This window comes from Theropithecus gelada, chromosome 5 (assembly GCF_003255815.1).
Source record: "Theropithecus gelada isolate Dixy chromosome 5, Tgel_1.0, whole genome shotgun sequence".
In the NCBI taxonomy this organism is placed as follows: Eukaryota; Metazoa; Chordata; class Mammalia; order Primates; family Cercopithecidae; genus Theropithecus; species Theropithecus gelada.
The window spans coordinates 118,946,284-118,961,976 of record NC_037672.1 but is presented as its reverse complement, the minus strand read 5'-3'; the positions used below and the strand labels follow the sequence as shown (position 1 = coordinate 118,961,976).

The window sequence follows — 15,693 nt, the reverse complement described above, 5'->3', positions numbered from 1 at the left end:
GAGCTGGAGGCCATTATTCTAAGTGAAGTAACTTAGGAATAGAAAACCAAATACTGCATGTTCTCACGTGTAAGTGGGATTAAGTTACGAGGAGGCAAAGACATACAGAGTGATGTAATGGATTCTGGGGACTCCAGGTGGGGAGGAGATTGGGAGCGGGGTGAGGGATAAAAGACTACATATTGGGTACAGTGTACACTGGTGGGTGACGGGTACACTAAAATCTCGGAATTCGCCACTCAAGAGTTCATCCATGTAACCAAAACCCACCGGTACACCCAAAACTATTGAAATAAAAAATAAATAAATAAAAATGAGAGAAAACCCACAAAAAGCAAATGGCTTTGTGGTCCTCAACGGTTTTTTAAGAGTTTTGTAAAGAAGTCCTAAGGCCAAAAGTCTGAGAACCGCTGCTGTAAGCTAACACCTGTAACGGTGGAACCTAATTCTTCGCGGGACCCTTTCCAATGTCAGAGTGAAATCGGTCAGAATCTAGCAGGCTTAACTAGTTTTCTCTACAGCGATGAGGAAAGAAGTCCAGTATTAGACCTGGGCCGCGGTGAGGGTGGAGCCAAGGCTGCGTCTGGGGTCTCTGTGGAAACCGCCCTGAGTCTCCCAGACCTCGCGCCCTTAGTTCCTCTCCGCCTCTGATTGGAACACGCTACAGTGGGCGGTGCTTCGGGAAAGGGACGGGCCTTCATATTCATCCAGGAGACCCTCGCAGCAGCGTACTGACGTCACGCAGGACGCCACTGCCCTGTCGCCCGGCCTTTGCAGCCCAGGAAGTGGGCGCGGTAGCTGGAGCTGGATTCTGAGGGGGCGCGGGCGGCTTTCAGACTGGGTCGGAGGCCTGCGGGCCGGCAGTCTCTGTCCCTCCTGTTCTTGTCCGGCGCTGCTTAGCCCCTCAGCTTTGTCATCATGGATCCGATTTTAAACCGAATGGATTATCTACAGGTAAACCCAAAGGATGGGGCGGGCACCGCGCTGGACAAGCCCAGCTCCCAGAGAGGATTCCTTCCTTTCACTGCCGAAAGTCTGGGTCTCCAGGAGCTGGTGCGGAGGCGAAGGAGCCGAGCTGGGTGCCGACCTCTCAGCACCCCGCCTTTGGGCAGCTCCCTCTTGTCTGTGACGGTCCGAGGGGACCGGGGAAAAGCGGCGCAAGCCCCCACGGTGCTGGCTCCTGCCGGTTCCTGAGGATGCTCTGAAAATGCTGACACGGTCTGATCCCGGATTCCCCCCAGGGCCCTTCTCCTCCTCCCTAGCCGTGGCTGCCTGAGGGCCTCTAATCCTCAATCTCCATCTCTACCCGGATCGTTCGCCCAAGCACCAGGCACTTGTTTCTTACTGTGAGCTGGACCGCACCAGGCAGATCATAGTAAAAGCAATGAAAACTGGGCCGGGGGCGATGGCTCACGCCTGTTATCCCAGCACTTTGGGAGGCCGAGGCGGGCGGATCACCTAAGGTCAGCAGTTCAAGACTAGCCTGGCTAACACGGTTAAACCTCGTCTCTACAAAAAATACAAAAATTAGCCCGGCGTGGTGGCGGGCGCCTGTAATCCCAGGTACTCTGGAGGTTAAGGCAGGAGAATCGCTTGAACTCGGGAGGCAGGCTGCAGTGCGCCGACATCATGGAACTGCACTCTACCCAGAGTGACAGACAGTAGGGGGAAAAAAAGCCATGAAAACAGTTTAATGTGCATCTAGCTTATTCTAAGAATTTAGCGTACCTACCAACATATTTAATCCTCATAAGAATTTGCAAAGTAGACAATATTATAAATGAGGATCTAAGGGGTTACAGAAGGTAAGTAATTTGCTTAGTAGCTAAAAATTAGGGATTTGCTATTTGAATCAAAGTCTCGGACTCCAGAACTGGTGTCTTTTTTGTTACACCACACTGCCTGTCAGAATTTCTTTCAGACCTAAAATTCTCTCTACCCCAATTCCTCACCATATTTTTAGGCCATCTCATTTCAGCTAATGGTACAAATGTTTGCCCAGTCAATTTTCTAGGGGTTTATGCTATGTACTTCCCACCTTAATATCTTCCATATCCAACTGGTCACCACATCTTGCTGCTTTTAACTCCCAAATATCTCTTGAATCTGTCCCGTGTCTTTCATCTCTATTACCCTCATTTGAGTTCTCATCTTCTCTTGCTTGAATAATTGAAATAACTTCCAAATTGGGCTCCTGAACACCAGCTTCATCTCCCTCCAAGCCATCCTTCACATCACTTGCTAGATTGATGTTTCAGAAATATAAATCTAAACAGATGACTTTAATACAATTTTCTGGAATTCAGAATAAAGTCATTTATACTATATGAAAGTTTTATCATGATGTGTTGTTTTCACCAGTTTCTGTCCCATTGGTCCCATCCTCTTCTCCTAACTATACACCAGCAGTGACAGTTCCCTGCTGCTTTCATCCTCTGTATTTTTTTGTAAAATAATCTTCACTCGTTAGGTTGGATATTATGGCCATCATCATGTTTGTTATTTTAGCAGAAATATATGTTGTTGTTGTTGTTGTTTTTGAGACAGGGTCTTGTTCTGTCACCCAGCCAGTCTGGAGTACAGTGGCATGATCATGACTCACCAAAGCCTCAAGTTCCTGGACTCAAGTTATCCTCCTGCCTCAGCCTTCCAAGTAGTTGGGCCTACAGGCATGCACCACCATGCCTAGCTAATTTTTTATTTTTTGTAGAGACAGAGTCTCCTGTGTTGCCTGGATGGTGTTGAACACCTGGACTCAAGTGATCCTCCAACCTCAGCCTCCCAAAGTACTGAGATTACAGGCATGAGCCACTGCATGTGGTCTTACGTTGCATTTCTAATAACTATAATCTATTTTCAAAGTTCTTGAATCACTTTGCTCAACAACTGTATGCAGTTGGGAAAGAAGGCTTCTAGAGATATTTTTAAATAAAGTATCTTGACAGTCATCTTACACAACTATTTTTGGCTTGGCATTAGGATAAGTTTTACTATTTTGGTTGTTTTGTATATGTATTCTGACTAATATGACATATCTCATTAGAAAATAAGTTAATTACTGATAATAGTTATATCACTAATTTCAGTTTAACAAAAAGGTTCACTATAACCTAAATCTGCTGATCCTTTTAATCTCTGTAATAACTTCAAATTAAATTCACTAAGCACCTGGTGTTTTTCTTTAGGTGGGAGTAACATCTCAGAAGACTATGAAGCTACTTCCTGCCTCAAGACACAGAGCTACACAAAAGGTGCTGTATAGATTCTGATTTCTCCACTATTCACTAGTACTGACAGAGGAGAGGCTCCTATTTCCTTCTTTATTATTAAGTTATTCTCTTAAAAATGCTAATGTTAAAATGGAAATGATTTTTTTTTTAATTTGAACAGAAATTGGAATACCAAGGGACATTTATAGACAATAATTTTCTTGGACATTAAAATTATTACATACCATTAGTAAATAGTGTAGGCAAACTTAAAAACCATACTCCATTTTTCTGTGTATCAGATGTATGAAAAAAGAAATATAAAGCAAAATAAGATATCAAGAAAATGTTCTCTTTAAACTTTCTCATATTTTAAAGTCATTAAATATTTTGATGTTAAACTTTGTACTTAACCACACTGATTATGTTTAAAGAAATATTGATCCTATGATTTCCACAAAACAATTACAGTTTCTTAGTAGACTAGCCAAGTATTTTAAAACTGCAAAAAATACTTTATCCTGATATATAAACATTTTAGCAAGATGAATCAACAATTACACATAGTACTAGAAATCCTAGCCAGAGCAATTATACAAGAAAAAGAAATAAAGTGTATCCAGATTGGAAAGGAGAATCAGATTATCTCTGTTTGCAGATGACATGATCCTATATATAGAAAAACCTAAAGACTCAGCTGGGCTCACGCCTGTAATCCCAGCACTTTGGGAGGCCGAGGCGAGCAGATCGTGAGGTCAGGAGATCGAGACCATCCTGGCCAACACAGTGAAACCCCATCTCTACTAAAAAAAATACAAATAAAAATAAATTTTAAAAAAAAAAGCCGGGCATGGTGGCAGGCGCCTGTAGTCCCAGCTACTCGGCAGGCTGAGGCAGGAGAATGGCGTGAACCCAGGAGGTGGAGCTTTCAGTGAGCCGAGATCACACCACTGCACTCCAGCCTGGGCAACAGAGCAAGACTCTGTCTCAAAAAAAAAGAAAGAAAAACCTAAAGACTGTACCAAAAAATTTTTAGAACTGACAAATGAATTCAGTAAAGTTGCAGGATACAAAATTAATATACAGAAATTAGTGGTGTTTTTATACACCACAAACTAGCTGAAAAAGAAATCAAGAACTCAATCCCAATTATAATAGATAAAAGATAAAATACGTAATAATAAATTAACCAAGGAAATGAAAGACCTCTACAAGGAAAACTATAAAACACTGATGAAAGAAATTAAAGAGGATACAAACAAATGGAAAAACATCCCATGTTCATGGATTGGAAGAATTAATATTGTTAAAATGACAATACCACCCAAAGCAGTCTACAATTCAATGCAGTCTCTATCAAAATACCAATGTCATTCTTCACAGAAAGAGAAAAAAAATCTTAAAATTTGTATGGAACCACAAAGACCCCAAATGGTCAAAGCAATCCTGAATAAAAAGAACAAAGCTGGGGCATTATACTACTAGATCTCAAAATATACTACAAAGCTGTAGTAACCAAAACAGCATAATACTGGCATAAAAACGCAGAGACACAGAGAACATAAAACAGAATAGAGAACTCATAAATTAATCCACATATCTACAACCAACTGATTTTTGACAAAAGAGCCAAGAACACCCTCTGGGGAAAGGACAGCCTCTTCAATAAATGGTGCTGGGAAAACTGTATATTCATATGCAGAAGGATGAAACCAAGACTTCCACCTCTCACCCTCTCACCCCATATAAAAATGAACACAAAATGGATCAAAGACCTAAATGTGGCCAAGTATGGTGGCTCACACCTGTAATTCCTGCAATTTGGGAGGCCGAGGCTTGTGGATTACTTCAGGTCAGGAGTTCGAGACCAACCTGGCCAACATGATGAAGCCCCATCTCTACTAGAAATACAGAAAATTAGCTGGTCGTTGTGGCAGGCACCTATAATCCCAGCTACTTGGGAGAGCAAGACTCCATCTCAAAAAAACAAAACAAAACAAAAAACAAAAAAAGACCTAAATGTTAATGCTTTAGGACATTGGTCTGGGGAAATATTTAATGAATAAGACCTCAAAAGCACAAACAACAAAAGCAAAAATAAACAAATGGGATCATATCAAACCAAAAAGCTTCTACACAGGAAAGGAAACAACAAGAGTGAAAAGACAACCTATAGAATGGGATTTAAAATATTTGCAAACTACTCATCCAACAAGGAATTAATATCCAGAATATACAAGGAACTCAAACATACCAATAGCAAACAAACAAGCAATCTGATTAAAAAGTGGGCAAATGATCTGAACAGACATTTCTCAAAAGAATACATAAAATGACAAAAAAATAGGAAAAAATACTTATCATTAATCATCAGGAAAATGCAAATCAAACCACAATGAAGTATCATCTTACCCCAGTTAGAATGGCTGTTATCAAAAAGACAAGAAAAAAAAACAAAAAACAACAAATACTAGCAAGAATGTGGAGAAAGGAAACTCTTCTGTGCCGTTGGTGGGATAGTACATCCACTATAGAAAACAGTATGTAGGATTTTTCAAAAACTACAAATAGGGCTACCAAAACTACAAATAGGTCTAGCAACCCCACTACTGTGAATTTACCCAAAGGAAATCATTATATCAAAGAGACAACTGCACCCCCATGTTTTATTGCAGCATTGTTCACAATAGCCAAGATACGGAATCAGCCTGGGTGTTTAACAACAGATGAATGTATTAAAAAATGTGGTATACATACACAATGGAATACTATTCAGCAATAAAAAATAATGAAATCCTGACCAGGCATGATGACTCACGCCTGTAATCCCAGCACTTTGGGAGGCCGAGGCGGGCGGATCACCTGAGGTCAGCAGTTGGAGACCAGCCTGGCCAACATGGTGAAACCCCATTTTGTATTTATTAAAAATACAAAAATTAGCCAGGCATGGTGGCAGACATCTGTAATTCCAGCTACTTGGGGGACTGACGTGGGAGAATCGCTTGAACCCTGGAGGTAGAGGTTGCAGTGAGCTGAGATGGTGCCATTGCACTCCAGCCTGGGCGACAAGGGCAAAACTCTGTCTCAAAAAAAAAAAAAAAAAAAAGAGCGAGAAGAATGAAATCCTGTCATTTGCAATAACACAGATGGAACTGGAGGACATTATGTTAAGTGAAATAAACCAGGAACAGAAAGTTGAACACCACATTTTCTCCTTAATATGTGGAAGCTAAAAAAATTTGGTCACATTAAAGTAAAAAGTAGGACAGAGAATACTAGAGGCTGCAAAGGGTAGAGGGAAGGAAGGGATAGGGAGGCATTTATTAAAGGATATAAAATAGCTAGATAGGAAAAATAAGCTCAAGTAGTCTATACCACTATAGGATGACTATAGTTAACAATATATAGTTTCAAATAGCTAAAAAGAAGATGTTGACTGATCCCAACACAGAGAAGTGATCAGTATTTTAGATGATGGATATGCTAATTATCCCAATATGATCAGTATATGTTATACGTATTGAAACATTGCTATGTACCCCACAAATATGTACAATTGTTGTCAATTTAAAAATAAAATTAAATGAAGAAAATGAAAAAGATAAACCAACAGATTTCTGATTGTCATTTATTGTAATAAGTCTCCTAGATTAGCACTTCTCAAACTTTTTGGTCTCAGCACCCCTTTACACAATTAAAGGATTGAGGATCCCAAAGAACATTTTTTAATGTAAGTTGTATGTATCAATACTTACTGTATTAAAATGAAGACTAAGAAATGCTTAAACTCTTTTATTAAAAAATTAACTCATTACATGTTTATATAACACGTTTTTATGAAAAATAATTATTTTTCAAAACAAAAAAGAATTTAATGAGTATAGTATCATTATGTTATACTTTTTGCAACTTGGTTAATGTCTGGCATAAGCATACACACACAGATTTTCATATTTGTTTACTGCATTCAATCTCGTGCTATGTTGTTTTGGTTGAAATATTTGAAGAAAATCAGCTTACACAGATACATAGTGGGAAATAAGGAGGGGTATTTAAATAACTTTTTCAGATGATTGTGACTCTTTCTATTTGATACTATGCCTAAACTTGATTAGTAGTTTCTTAAACCAGAGCTCCCAAACTTTTTTAGCACCAGGAACCAGTTTCGTGGAAGACAGTTTTTCCACCAATCGGGCTGGGATTGTTTTGTGATAATACTGTGTTCTACCTCAGATCATCAGGAATTAGTTAGATTTTCCTAAGGAGCATACAACCATGCGCAGTTCACAGTAGGGTTTGTGCTTCTATGAGACTCTGATGACGCTGCCAATTTGACAGGAGGCGGAGCTCAGTTTGTAAATGATTGCTTTCCCGCTGCTTACCTCTTGCTGTGTGGCCTGGTACCCAACAGGCCATGGACTGGAACTGGTCCAAGGTTGTTTGATATCTCCTTTTGAGGAAGAAGTGTTAAAATGTCCCTCTATATTTATTTCAAAATAATTCATTGTCTACATGTTAGTAATTGTTGAAACTAGGTGATAGGCACATGATAATTCATTATAATATTTTGTGTACATTTTCATACATTAAAATTTTACTTTTAAAAAAGGTGTTTAAAATTATTAAATATGTCACTCACAACTTTATTTGATAATCTGTTTTAAAAGTTAAAATATTCTTATGCTCCAGTTATGAAAAAAAAAATTACTTTGTAGGCATTTCTGACCATAATCCATTATCCGGAAGTATACCTTCATAACAGCCTGCATGTGGACTCCTAGAACCTACAATAAAAGTTGAAAAACAAAAAAAAACCAACCATATTTGTGTTGTCCTATTAACATTATAGGAACAAAATCTATGGCCAATTACTTTTCTAATGACTCTCCATATCCTTCTCTTTTGGCTCTTGTTCTTTTGAGGATTATTTTTTGTGGGGGTGTCTTTCCTAGATTTTCTGTTCTCTATTAAGTCAACATTTATAAATTAAGAATCTTGCTTTCCCTGTATATAATTATTAGGTCATAATATTAACAATAGTAATTTTCGATTCTCTTCCATCTATTACAGGTGGTTATTGGGGATCATGATGGGGTAGTTATGTGCTTTGGCATGAAGAAAGGAGAAGCAGGAGTAAGTATAGCTTTGTGAAGGGGAAAAATAGTTCTCTAAAACAGAATGCACTATTTATTGAATATACTAGGTTAAAAGTTTCCTAAAATACAGATAATGGAAAATGGGTTCTGAGGGAAGTAGTTAATGTGAGGTATGAGTCTGCAGGCAGCACAAAAGTCATTTGCTAGCTAGTTGTAAGGCACCTTTGGCATCCTGTGGTTGTGGGTTACTTTTCTACGCTGTGTAATATATTACCTCAAATTTAGGGCCTTAACACAACACACGTTTATTATCTAACAGTTTCTGTAGCACAGGAGTTTGTGCTCAAGGTTTCACACAGCTGCAATTTAGGTGTCAGCTGAGCTGGGTTCCTTTCTAGAGTGTGGGGTCTTATTCCAGGCTCATGTGGTTGTTTGCAGAATTCAGTTCCTTGCTATTACAGGACTGAGGTCCCCACTTTATTAATATCTGTAAATTTCTTTTTTTTGCTCTCAGTTCTTTGAGGTCTCTACAATTTCTTGCTGTGTGGTCCTCTCACAGTCCTTCTCACAACATGGTAATCTAATTCTTCAAAGCCAGCAGGAAATTTCTCTAGTCTGCTAAGAAAGAATCTTATGTAGCATAATGTAATCATGGAAGCAACTAACCTACAACCTTTGCCACTTAATTTAACCTAATCAAGGAAGTTATTACTGTTACATTATCATATTTACAGGTCATAATTAGAAATTTAGAATGATGAGTCTGAGATGTGGATTCTGGTATTCATTATATACTATATGGAATTTCCAAGAGATGAAGAGAATAAAAACTACCAGAAACTCAGTGTTTCCATTATTCATATTCTCCCAGATATCTTATTCTCTGTATATAAAGTCATGGGGAGGAAGTGGAGGAGAAAAAGCTGGTGCAAATAATAAAATGGAAAATAACCATGAAAAAATTAATGAAATGAATATTGTTTTCAGTTAAATAGATATATGATTATAGGTATTAAGTCATACATTCACATTTTCAGTAAATTCTATAGTCCTTTACTATTAAAATTTATAAAAATTGTAAAGAAACCAGGAAAGATTAGTTTTAAAAGATGATTGAAGTGTAAAAACATGTTCATTGGACCTCATTAAATAATTTGCCAAATGGACTTCCCTGTTCATAGGAGTATTGTTTAAGCCAGTGCCTCTAAAACTTCAATATGCATAGGAACTTGCTGGGGAATCTTGTTAAAATACAGATTCTCATTCATTTGATCTGCATTTTAAATCAATTTAGTGATGCTAACATTGCTGCTTAGTGAACTGTACTTTGAATTGCAAGGATTTAGATTTCAATGACATGCAAATATGTGTGGGAATATATATTTAAAAGTTGAGTACAGCAAAAAACCTGAAGAGCTACTAAAGTATACAGATTATTATCTAAAATTATTTCTATGTAGTAGAACTGTAATATTTTGCAAATTTAACATCTTAACATTTTGTATTGTAAAGGAAAAAATGCTCACAATAAAGTAATTTATGTACTTTTTTCATGAATGATTTTTTTCAGGCAGTGTTCAAGACTTTACCGGGGCCAAAGATTGCAAGACTGGAACTAGGAGGGGTTCTTAACACACCTCAGGAGAAAATTTTTATTGCTGCAGCATCTGAGATTAGAGCCTTCACAAAAAGAGGAAAACAGTTCCTCTCTTTTGAAACAAACCTCACTGAAAGCATTAAAGCTATGTATGTCTATTGTTCCTTTTTTTATTTTTACATACTTATTTATAATATTTTGGATAGATGTAAGGCAACTGATTAAGTATCATATCTTAATAGGCGTTCTGGAAAATAAAATTAACTAAAGGTATTTTATTAGTCAGAAACTAAATTTGACCTACAATCAATATGAAATTGGTGGTTGAAATTTTGTTTTAAAGAACTTCATAGTATTTATACAATCATTTTTGACTACTTGGTTGAGTTTTGATTCATCATCAAGGTATGGGAAAAAATGGAAAATAAATCTCTAGATATTTAGCTTTACGTTCCTTGGCTCTTTTTGCTAGTTCTGGTTTTCAGGTAGCATCGCTATGTTAAAAGGCTGACTGTCAAAGTTAGTGATTACCAATAGGGTATAATTTCAGGTATATCAGGTAAGACTCTAAGTGAAATATAGCTCCCTAAATGGCTTCCTGATGTGAAATTTTGCAATTCAGATTTTAGTTTTTGAATCACAGGGAGCTGAAAAGGGTTTTAAAATTCATCTAATTCACTGTTTCTTAAATTTGCTACTTAGAAGAATCCCTTGGGACACTTAATTCCTTGTCCCACCTCATACCTACTGAATCAGAATAACCCAGAGTAGGTTTTGTTTTTATCTTTTAAGTTCTTCCTTTGAATCTAGTGCAGCCAAGTTGTATAATCAGTCAGACTCTTAGGCTAGAAACAACTGATTCAGCCCAGAGTTTTGTATAATGCACAGCATATCTCCTGATGTTTGAGATGTAAAATGTTGGCTTGGTGAAATTAGATAACAAACAATGGTAAGTGGAAATATGTAATTTCAAATGGTTTAACAAGAATAGTAACACTTTTGAAATACACTTATATATAGACATGGCCAATGATAATTGTGAAATACTAAAAGTAATGTGTTAATAGCATAACTACATTCGGACAGGTATATGGATAGTAGTGTGAGAAAGATACGGAGTTTAGTAATAGTCTCTTTAAATGGTTTCTTAAATGTTTTTACTAGAGTGGCAAAGATGGGATAGAAAAGTTCTTTACTCAAGTTTTGAAAATTGATTGTCTGAATCCCCACATTTGTAAGGTTTTATAGGAAAACAAAAGTTATAACTTGAAGATACTCAGTAAGGAAACTGACCACTTAGCATTAGTCACTACACATCCTTTCCTGCTTAATGCTGCCATGTATCCCCACTCATGTCAGCAATAGTGATTGCTAAATAGTACTTTGGCCAATATAATGCAAATATAATACAGATTGGTTTCAAAATGGAATTTAAAATTTTGAAAAACAGAATTTCATGAAGTTGATAAAAATAGTAAGAGGACTATTCAATGATATGCAGAGCCACAAAGTGAGGCCACTTAATAACTGAAGAAGAGAAAATCAGGGAGGATTATTATAGGATAAGCTCTTTAGATAATAATTTTAATGTAAAAAATTTTAAATAGAACTTGGAGGTAGAGGAATACATGAAACATTCAAATAAAATTATCCTCTTTATGATAAATATGGTAATAACAATCTAGAAGTGAAAAATATATCGCACTTACATATAAATTTTTGTCAAGCCATTTTAGCTCACCCAAGTGAAAACTTGATTCAGTCTAAGAATTAGAACATAGTTATGACTATTGACTAAATTTTGTTAAGTGTAATTTGAAATGAACTTGTTTTCATTTCTCTTTTCAAGATAAAGTTCTAATGAAATCATTTTTTTTCTGCTGTTTATCATTTAGTTTGAGGTAGAGTCACTTAAAATAGATTTTTTCAGGCAAATTAGTGTGCTGGTAAGAAAGCTAACTCTAGAGCAAAAAACTGAGTTGCAGTCTAATCTACTACTTAATAATTAGGTGCCATTAGGCAAGTTATTTAACATTTTATTATTCACCTGTAAAAAGGAATAATAATGGTCCCTATTTTATAGAGTTATGATGATTAATTGATCTAATACATAAAAATCACTTAAGATAGTGCTTGGCACATAGTACACAAAGAAGTCATTTTTTGACGTATTAATTGCCTTTGGATATAGACAGTTAAATTATCATTATCTTGTCTTTGTTTTCCATTTTTCTGAGCTCAGTTTTATTGGGAAGGCTGAGGCCTTAACATCCTCATTTTCAGCTTTCAAAATCAAAAACAGTGTTATACCAAAAAGACTAGAAATTAAGTAGGAGAAAGTTTTAAAAACTGTGTTCTTTAAGTCTATAATAAAATGTTAGTAAACTATAAATTGTTCTGTTTTTATCTCTGAAAAAAATTCAGTACCTGTGCTTATTTTTAAAAATTACTATTTTAATGTTCTCAGGCACATATCTGGCTCAGACCTCTTTCTCAGTGCAAGTTACATCTATAACCATTATTGTGACTGCAAAGACCAACATTATTACCTTTCTGGGGATAAAATCAATGATGTTATCTGCCTTCCAGTGGAAAGATTATCTCGTATCACACCTGTATTGGCCTGCCAGGACAGAGTGCTCAGAGTTTTACAGGTTGCTGTTATTTGTATTTTTCTAATTTTTTATAATTTATGTGAGAGAATATTGATGAACATTATGTACTTGAGATAAATAACTATAGTGGTTACTGTTTTAAGTGCTTATATAAATATATGGAAACAATTTTTAAATAATTTGACACATTAATTTTTTTAACTTGAGTCAAATGTGTTCTTTTGTAAGTTTTTAGAGAAGCATATTTGGGAGAAAAGGGATATTTTTTGCCTCACCATCCACAATTTCTGAGCTATTATCAGAATGGAGTACTTTGACTACAGATAACCTTTGCCTGCCTCTTTGTTTTGTTTTCTTCTTCCATCACCTTTCTCTTCCCCAAAAAATCAATTTAAAGGAAGAAATTGGGCTGGGGGGAGGGTTTTATATAACTTGAATTTATCCAGCATTTATGGCAGTATATGAAATAAGCACTCAGTAAATATTTGTTGGATAAGTAAATGAGTGATAGAGGGAAAAATCGTTTTGATGTCCTTATATTTCTGGTAAAAACCACGATTGACTAAAACAATGGCTTCAGGTCATTGTTATGAGTAATAATAGTTACCACTATATCTTCTTGAGAGTGGCTTTCAATAAAATGCATGCACACACATACACACACACACACACACACTATAGGATGCTTAAAATAATATTTAAATGTAAATAGCATATAACAGGTAGATCAACTGGATCAGAAACAGGCTGGTAATAGTTGGCGCAGTTGATGAAAAAGTTTAGCTGTTAAGTCCATGCCAGCACAGGCTATCTTACTCTTTGGAATTCCATAGACAGATGGCCATTTCTTGGCATCAGCGCTTTTGTAGAAGGAAAGATCCAGTGAGTCTCTGAGGTTTTTACCCCCCAGGGACAAAGTCATGTTAAAGGTTCATTTTAGGCTTGGCATCTTGGCTCAAACCTATAATCCCAGCACTTTGGGAGGCTGAGACAGGAAGATCATTTGAGGCCAGGAGTTTGAGACCAGCCTGGCCAACATGGTGAAACCCCGTCTCTACTAAAGATACAAAATTAGCCGGTTGCAGTAGCACACCCCTGTAATTCCAGTTACTCAGAAGGAAGGAGGCTGAAGCACGAGAGCACTCGAACCCAGGAGGCAGAGGTCGTGCAGTGAGCTGAAATTGCGCCACTGCATTCCAGCCTGGGCAACAGAGGGAGACTCCATCTCAAAAAAATAAAAATAAAAAAAAGGAAAAGAAGAAAGGTTCATTTTAGAGTTATGAATGATTAATTTCCCCCATAGCCTGTGCTTTTAAATATGAATTATTTTGAACAAGGCTTTTAACAGGAACTGTTTAGCATTCAATTAGAAATTGACTGAATTCTAGGATTCTGCTTTGTTTGACAAGAGAGCCATATGCTTATTACTTTTTAAAAAAAATTACTAAAGATCTGCAGAAAATAAAGTTGAAATCTTTCCCTCTGCACTGCATACTTTTTTCTCACTCCCCATCTATCTCTATGAATAATCCATTACTCCAGAGGTTGCCTTTTTTAAACAGTTTTGTGTATATTCTTTTGTGTTTATATAGTTATGTGTAGAAAACTGTAAATTTTAAAATGATATTTTAAATAAAAGATAAAGTGGGCTGGGCACAGTGGCTCAGGCCTATTACCCCAGCACTTTGGGAGGCCAAGGTTGGAAGATCACTTGAGTTCAGGAATTCAAGACCAGCCTGGGCAACATAGTGAGACCCCTGTCTCTTAAAAAAAAAGTTTAGCTGGGCATGGTGGTGCATGCCAGTAGTCCCAGCTACTCAGGAGGCGGAGATGGGAACATCACTTGAGCCTGGGAGGTCAAGGCTGCAGTGAGCTATGATCACACCACTGCACTGCACTCCAGCCTGGATGACAGAACCAGATCCTGGCTCAAAAAAAAAAAAAAAAAAAAAAGAGATCAAGTATATGGCTTTCTTATGTTTTCTAAATAAACGTTAAACTTTTTTAGGCCCGGTGTCGTGGCTCACGCCTGTAATCCCAGCACTGTGGGAGGCTGAGGCAGATGGATCACCTGAGGTCAGGAGTTCAAGACCAACATAGCCAACATGGCAAAACTTTGTCTCTACTAAAAATACAAAACTTAGCGAGGCATGGTGGCCTGCACCTGTAATCCAGCTACTCGGGCAACTGAGACAGGAGAATCACTTGAACCCGGAAGGTGGAGGTTGCAGCGAGCTGAGATCACACCATTGCATTTCAGCCTGGGCAACAGAGTGAGACTCCATCTCAAAAAAAAAAAAAAATTAAAACAAAAATGTCATACCATATTTACTATAATTTTGCAAATTGTGTTTTCTTTTCTTTTGTTTTTTCTTTTTTTTTTTTTGAGACAGAGTCTTACTCTGTCACCCAGGCTAGAGTAGTGGCGCAATCTCAGCTCACTGCAACCTCTGCCTCCTGGGTTCAAGCAATTCTCCTCCCTCAGCCTCCTGAGTAGCTGGGATTACAGGCACGCACCGCCATGCCTGGCTAATTTTTTTGTATTTTTAGTAGAGACAGGGTTTCACCATGTTGGTCAGGCTGGTCTCAAACTCCTGACCTGATGATCCACCTGCCTCAGCCTCCCAAAGTGCTGGGATTACAGGCGTGAGCCACCACGCCCGGCCCATTTTGCAAATTGTGTTTTCTTTCAATTCTAGATCATGAGTATTTTTTCCATGTGAGTATAAGTTCTTCTAAATCATTCTTTAACAGCATCACAAATACTGCGCCCCAAATGACAAGCATTACAAGTAGCAAAATTGAAAAACTGAGAAATATAAAAGGACCTAACTTGTTTTTTTTTTATCTAAGTAGCAGGTCATTCTACCTCTAACTGGAGCAGATTTTGGGAATACCCAAAGGCAAGGCCAACATTTTCCTTAGGAAGTAACTTTGTGTCTATTAAAATATTTGGATGTATTCCAAGTTAAAGCTCTCCAGTTCACCTAGAGAGGACAGGGAATAATTTGTTCCTAGAGACTTGATAGGAAAATCTACCAGTGTCAAGTTTTCAGGCAAACAACGTATTTAAAATATATTAAGGGTAGACAATATTTTAAATGTTTTCTCCATGGTCTTTTACACTATATATATATGTGTGTGTGTGTGTGTGTATATGTGTGTATATATATATA

At 37.2% G+C, this 15,693-nt stretch overlaps 1 protein-coding gene across 1 annotated transcript in view; it reads left to right on the top strand.

Annotated features, from left to right (window-relative positions):
* Positions 1–733: 733 nt before the first annotated feature.
* Positions 734–15,693, top strand: part of BBS7 (Bardet-Biedl syndrome 7) — a 54,783-nt gene continuing 39,823 nt past the window's right edge. Inside the window, exons 1-5 of the mRNA XM_025384981.1 lie at positions 734–954; positions 3,186–3,251; positions 8,280–8,342; positions 9,876–10,051; positions 12,370–12,556. Coding sequence (XP_025240766.1) covers positions 919–954; positions 3,186–3,251; positions 8,280–8,342; positions 9,876–10,051; positions 12,370–12,556 — 528 coding nt within the window. The 5' untranslated portion in view covers positions 734–918. The remainder of the gene's footprint in view (positions 955–3,185; positions 3,252–8,279; positions 8,343–9,875; positions 10,052–12,369; positions 12,557–15,693) is intronic.